We start from the raw sequence: 7,171 nt of genomic DNA, 5'->3' as shown, positions 1-7,171 counted from the left end.
TGAAGTTGAATATAAGTCTCTTGCTCACTGTGCTGCAGACATTGCTTGGATTCGTATATTGTTGAAGGACTTGCATCAAATTTTACCTGATCCTCCTATTTTACTCTGTGACAATTTATCTACATTAGCTTTATGCTATAATCCTGTATTTCATACTCAGATTAAACATCTTGATACCGATTTCCATTTTGTTCATGAAAGGGTACAAAAGAAGGATTTGGTTGTCCAATATGTTCCCACTGAAGATCAAACCACTAATGTTTTAACTAAAGGTCTGCATGGTCCAATATTTTTCAAACACTGTTGCAATCTCAGGCTTGGTTCCTCGCCTAGATTGAGGGGGGATGATGGAATATAAAGACACGTGGCAATATGGACAGTGATGAATGCCATGTCAGCAAATATTGTTAGAAAGATTTAGTTAGAATTTGGTGGGATTTGTTGGAAGATTTGGATAAGATTAGCTAGGATTTGGCTAAGATAGCTATGAGGGGCTACTTAGTCATTAAGTATAAGGACCTTTATAAAGCAACCGACTGTAATAACTTTCATATGCTTTTCTAATACAAGTTGTATCTCTCTGCAGTTTCAATCTTCTTCTTCACGTTTCTTAGTTTTCTGGTTTTTTCGATCTCTTACTTTCACAAGAGATTAAATCTTTGCTGGTTGTCATAGATCATTCATCATTGTTAATATTTTGGATATGTTGGAGTCGACATAATTTGAAACAACTTTGATAAATTATGAACATGTCAACCAATTTAATTTTTGACGAAAAAATTGGTGGGAAATAACATTTGCATGATGAAATTGTGGAAAATTGCATTGGGCAAACCCTTTAATCTGGTATTTTGGGAAAAAAAATGGGGAAAATTTTTAGGCTCGCTTGATGAAATTATTATTGTTGCCCGGCGAACTTATGTGCTTTTAGCTGACGAACTGTACCTATTTCGTCGGCCAAACATCAAACATTAATTTTTTCCTTAATTTTTTATTTAATTTGAAACGATTAAATGATCAGGTTGCTTTAATCTGTTGTTTTACACTCAATTTGTCTCCTTAAAAACCATCAAAATCAGAGCTAAAATAACCGTTAAATCATGATTTTTCGTTTTTAACCGTCGAAGGATTTTGTCCGTTACCTTGTGATTTTTGGCATATGCGATCTCGGAGTATATACAAACAAGTTTGATAGTTGGATAGATTAAATTAGTTTCGTAGATTGCTTATTTCGTCAAAACTATAGATTCAAGAAACACTTTAATATTTTGTGGTAACCACTAGTATAAATATTTTGAACTAATAACTAGGTTCGTTCATTGTATTCTTTTATGGTTGAGGAGTGTAGTTACAAAAAAATCATCAATAATCGAGCTAAAATACCCGTTAAATCTTAATTTTTCATTTCTAACTATCGAAAGGATTTTGTGCTGTTACATAACCTCGTAAAGTATATTTTTGGTGACTTTTAGCATATGTGATCTCGGAGCATGTATAAACAAGTCTGACAGTTGGATAGTCAAAATTAATTTTGCAGGCAGTGAAAATCATCAAAGAAATTAAAGATACAAAAATGTCCCCCACCTTTGCTGGACGGACAGTTTATTTTTGGTCGGTGAACGATAAACCCTAAATCATAAAATATACCTTTATGAGATGAAACTTGAAATATTCATCACGCAAATGTTGCCATATTACGCGCCAAATGTTTCCCTTGGCACGAAAACTTTATTCGACAAGTGAATATTTGCCCCGTCAAACACTCTTTGTTGGGCAAAAGCCTCCAAAGAAACAAAATGTTGAGCGTTTTTGCTCGACGAACTTCTGAATTCTTTCAGTTAAATTAGTTTATCTATCCGATGAAATTTCGTTTGTCCGGCAAATGGTATTTTCTAATAGTGTTAGCTTTAGCTTTATCCGCCAAGGCTTGAAGGTAACACCTCCTAGGCTTGCCACAGAAGATAAGAGCTCCTAAGTACACAAATGGAGCCTTATCATATTTGAACTGCAAGAAGCGCTCAGCCACAACTTTACGATACCTTGAAGTGAGCCCAAATAAAAAAAATACTTTTATCCTTATTGATAATTGACTAGAGGCTCTACTATAGCTATCACTTCGGCATAAAATGAACAGGTCATTCACATACATTACATACAGGGAGAAACACAACCTCTTGGAACATAAATCAGCCTAGTGAGCCCAACTAGTTGAAGTCGACTCAAACCCTTGATAAATCCTCCTCAACTAGGCAAAAAAAGTAATGGAGAGAGGGGCCTTGTCTCAGCCCTCGTTAACAAGAGAAAAAAACATAGGGAAAAGAGGGGGGAGGGGGGGGGGGGGCGGCGGCATTAATTAAGATAGACAATTTAGCAGATCTTAAAATAGTAGACACGCAGTTATAAAACAACGGGAGAAGCCAGAATTATTAAGCATCTGCAAGAGAGAAGACCACTTTAATAAGGTGTCAAAACCCTTAGCTATACCAACTTTAACTACCATGTATGTTACCACCACGTAATTCTTTGTTAATTATTTATTCACAGAATTATTTATTTTAAATTTCTTACACTAATTCCTTTCCCGTCTTAAAGAAGTTCAAACTGAAAAAATTAAAAAGTTTGAACTAATCAAGTTTACATAAAGTTTACATAAGTTTACATAAAGTTCACATAAGTTTACATAAAGTTTAAAATAAGTAATTTTGTGATTTCCTATCTATACAGCGTGGATGTAAATACCAATCTCTTTCGCCTGATTTCCTCTCTATAGATTTTTACGGAATGGTTTCAGTGGGGCCTTTTCATCTCACAACTTGGTATCCGTTTTTCTCATGATGCGAAATGATAATCACATGGTTTTTCTTCGCTTACACAGCTCTGTTAATCACATATGTTTTTTCTTCGCTTACACAGCTCTGTTTAATCATATGTTGTTTTGGTTTGATTTACAAAAATAGGTACGAGGACAAATCATTAATCATCAATGAAAGGTTCCCTATTCACGAAAAAGAAAAAAAAAGGGAAGCTATTCGTGCATTAATTAGCGTAGGCCATGGGACTAAGAACAATAGCTGATACCAGAAAACTACACCGGAAGAAAATGTGATTAAACCGCCGGCTGCCAAAACCCACCCCAACTCCTCAAACCCTCAGCCCACTCCAACCACTTAGGCTTGCTTGGTCTACATATTATTTCGTTTACCAAAGCGTTTAAATCTTCAGTTGTACGACCATACGATTTAACAGCCTCTTCAGCAAACTCTTTGAACACGCTAATCCTTTCTCTCATTTCCTTTCCTTCTTTACTTGATAAACATAACTGCAATGCCTTCATTGCTCCACTTTTTGTCACAACTCCTCCCTCGACCCCCACCCCAATCTTCCACACAGCCTCTAGAGTCCTCATGTTTAGTGGCTGATCAGCCTTAAAAGGCCTGCATATCATTGGCACGCCACCGGTTATGCTCTCCAAAATTGAGTTCCAACCACAATGCGTCACAAAAACTCCGAGGCAGGCATTGTTTAGTATTTGAGTTTGGGAAGCCCATGGTACTACTTTCCCGTTTCCATTTTGTTTTGTTCGTTCAAGGAATCCCTCAGGGAAATCTTTTTCGTTTCCCCTAAATGACCAAATGAATGGAAATCCGCCTTCCTCTAGGGCTTCAGCTAATGCTGCTAGCTCATGCGGCGGCAGTGCTGCTACACTTCCGAAGCTAATGTACGCTACGGATGCAGGCTTATGGTTACCTAACCACTCCAAGCATCCGTTGTCCTCCGAAATTTTTGGTGGTAGTGGTGGTGTTAGGGTTAAGGGTCCAACATGGAGAAATTTATGAAACTTTTTCTTGAGCTCAAAAGCAACTTCGAGATCTAAGTCTTGAAAAGAATTTATGGCAACTGCAGTTGCCTTTGGTAGCTTGAGTCCCATTTTATGCATCATAACTGCAATTGGGGATCCTAAATTTTCTGTTGTTATTCCACCAGGTAAGTCGGATGCAAGGAATGCTGAAAATCCAGGAAGGAATTCAAGGGTTTGATCTTTGTCCCCTGCCAAGAAAAAGAAACACAAGTAAATAAGGTTCAGATATATTGTAAATATTGTTTTGAAACTTTGATGATTGCATCTCAAGTCTCAACTTAATATGCTTCACGTATCTAACCATTTTTTCAGTTTAATATGTTGAGAGTGAATCCCACATGAGAAAGGAGGCACCTTGCATGTGCTCATAAGTAGTTTGGGCACTTCCCATTGTCAATTGGTTTTATGGTGGAACTTGAGAGTGAATCATACATGTGAGAAAGGAGGGACATTGCAAGTGCTTTTAAGTAGTTAGGTTATTCTCCACATTGTCAATTGATTTTATGTTTGGACCTCAATTTTCTTCAGTATATAGACTGTGAATATATTTCTGTGTATTAAATATGTTCATGTGTAATAATCAAATATATGTAACTGCAAACTGCTTTAAAATGTTCTGCTGTGAAATAAAATTTCTTACCACTAGCTCCCAATTTTTCTTTAATCACATCGTTAGCAACATGAATAAACAGAGGGCGTTGTCCAGAAGTCCACAAGGGTACCCAAGGGATCTGCATTTCCTCTGCCATGTCACAAGCAAACCAAAGGAACGCATCCGATATCAAACAGCCTACTTTGTGCCCTATCTCAGCCTCAGCCTCTGCGATACCTTTCTTAAAGCTGCCTGGTGCTGCCTTAAGAAAAAAGTCAATTGGCTCCAGAGGGTTCCCAGAAAACACATAACTTTCTGGTAAGCCATCCCATACGTCGTAAGGCTTTATATTGTCAAAGCCCTTAATGTTACATTTTGTGAAGAGGGAGCTATTAGATTTAGCTAGGCTGAAGAATGAAAACTTCACATCAGGGGCTACCGCCGAAATCATACGTACAAAAAGGAGAAGTGGGCTGGGATGGGATGCAAACGGAAAGACTAAGACGGCAACATGCTGACTACAAGATTTGTTACTCATTAATGGCATTGTGATGCGTACAATATGTCAGATCTTACTTTTTTGTGTTCTGCAAGCTTGTGCATGTAATGCAGTTGTGATGGTATTATATTTTGTTTGTGGGAAACAAGAGGAAGTTAATTAGCTGCGGACAACGGAAATCAGAAACATGAGGTTTTCTTTCGTTTTTGCAGGTTTGGAAATGGGTTAGTTTTATCTTTTGGGCAGCTTGGAAAATGGTTATTAGTTGGTTACTTTTACGGAGAGATTCTAGAACGGGAAATTCGGGAAAAAACCTTTTGAGGTTTTGTCCCCTTTATTAAATTCTTACTTGCCTCTCCGCACATACTAACGCGCATGCAAAATATTTTTTTTAGCGGCCCCATAAGATGTGTTTTGTTAACTATTTTCTTTCTCATACCGCGTCCTAAAAATAAAATACAACATACAGTTACAAATAAAAGAAAATAAAACATAATTAAATCGTGCGTAAAATGCGTGATAAAAGAAAGTCTCATTATACGCACAAAAGCATTCTTGGAGATTAGTAATAAATAAAAGAAGAAATGGAGTAAAAACCAAATAATAGTGTTAGAGAACAAACTAAACAATTAATCTATATGACATTAAGCTAAAGACTAAGAATACATATCCATCATCTTTTTCTTACAGTACCACATATTCGAATCACTTCTATCAAATCTATTTGAATATTTTATCTTATTAAAAGTTGCTAAAGATGAGTTCATAGGGCATGTGGCTTCGTAGCGTAATATCTACTATTTTCTTTGACATATATGTCACACTTTCCCATTCCACATGAAACTGCTGTGTCAATTCAAATCCGCCACAACATTAATGCTTGTTTCCATAGCTGGGAAGTGTTTGAAATGAAAATATGAGTTGAATTGTAAATTGTTTGTAGTATTTAAAATACGTACATTGACAAAAAGTAAAAAAGATAGTCATATCCAATTAGAGAGACCAGAAGCTCAATCAAAGATAATATCAAATGTAAAACCCTTGACTTTGCATTTCGTTGACATTTGGAGCTGTTTAAATTAGCTTTTGTTACCAAAAATCTAAACAATAGAAAGAAGAACCTCTTCGAAGAAGAATTTACAGTAACTACATACTATAATGCTTTTGTCTACAATAATATTAACACAATAAATAAAAAAGAGTTCTCAAATGTACAGAATCTTTGCTCTGTTTTTTCAAATTCTAAAGCATGATACGGTATCTACCAAATGGAAATGATAAAAGGAAGAAGAACCTTAGAGTATATGAATGGGCAGTCTTTTCCTATATGACGACTAAATGATGTCCTCTATTTGTTTTTCCTTTTTTTTTTTTTTTTATTATCTCAACTATATTTGTTTTTCAAAAGTATGCTTGTATTACACAATTTGTTAGAAGATTAGTTCATTAATTGATACCATGGCCAAAGCAATCACCAAACAAAACAAACAATGGATTAACGGGATGTAAAAATTGCTTCCAGAACTATTGGATGAATAACATTTGGAAATATGTTAGGCTGGACGAACTACAATGTTGGCATCAAATGAAACCTTTCTCATATGACCATCAAATGAGTGGCAATTAATTTGAGAGTAAGGATAATGATGCAAACACAAAACAAAGTACATTACACATATCATATACCATTAACATGGGTGGGAAGAAAATTTTTTGAGCAACTTCCAGTCAAATAGTCTACCTTGTCAATTTTTGTTGCTTTACCTAAGGAGGCGCAAAATTACTCAATTTGAATGCTTTCAAATTGTCCATTTCCCTTTATTTTTTCTGTTTTCGTGTCCTTTCGCAATGTTTGCTGGAATAAGAGTGCACGCACCTAATGGAATCACCAACAAAGTGATTCAAACTTTTGCGGAGCTTGCAGTTACACTCTAGAGGCCCCATCATTCTTCGTAATTCTGCAAAGAAAGAAGAATATAAGGATGGTGATTGAAGTATTCACCAATTCAAAAATTCAACCTTCGGAAAATTTCATCGATTTTCTCTCCCTTTTTGCATGATTTGTGGGTAGATAATAATTGATTAACCCGTTCTTCTATTCTTAAACGTGTGGATGGCGGTTTATATGTCCACTCTCTACAATGCACTTTGTTTAAGATTAATATCTATGTGTGGGTGTGCTTCATTTAACGGTTGAAAGGTAACTGAATAAGAGCACATC

General features: G+C 35.9%; 1 protein-coding gene across 1 annotated transcript; it reads right to left on the bottom strand.

Annotated features, from left to right (window-relative positions):
- Positions 1–3,106: 3,106 nt before the first annotated feature.
- Positions 3,107–4,989, bottom strand: LOC137732880 (flavonol 3-O-glucosyltransferase F3GT2-like). The gene is made up of 2 exons (XM_068472137.1): positions 4,500–4,989; positions 3,107–4,047 (listed from the first exon to the last, which is right to left on the bottom strand). The coding sequence occupies exons 1-2, from the start codon at positions 4,987–4,989 to the stop codon at positions 3,107–3,109; spliced, it is 1,431 nt and encodes a 476-aa protein (XP_068328238.1).
- Positions 4,990–7,171: the final 2,182 nt, after the last annotated feature.

The sequence above is a fragment of the Pyrus communis genome, chromosome 4 (genome assembly GCF_963583255.1).
Source record: "Pyrus communis chromosome 4, drPyrComm1.1, whole genome shotgun sequence".
Taxonomy (NCBI): Eukaryota; Viridiplantae; Streptophyta; class Magnoliopsida; order Rosales; family Rosaceae; genus Pyrus; species Pyrus communis.
The sequence above is the reverse complement of the archived record's forward strand: the minus strand, read 5'-3'. Positions and strand labels throughout refer to the sequence as shown.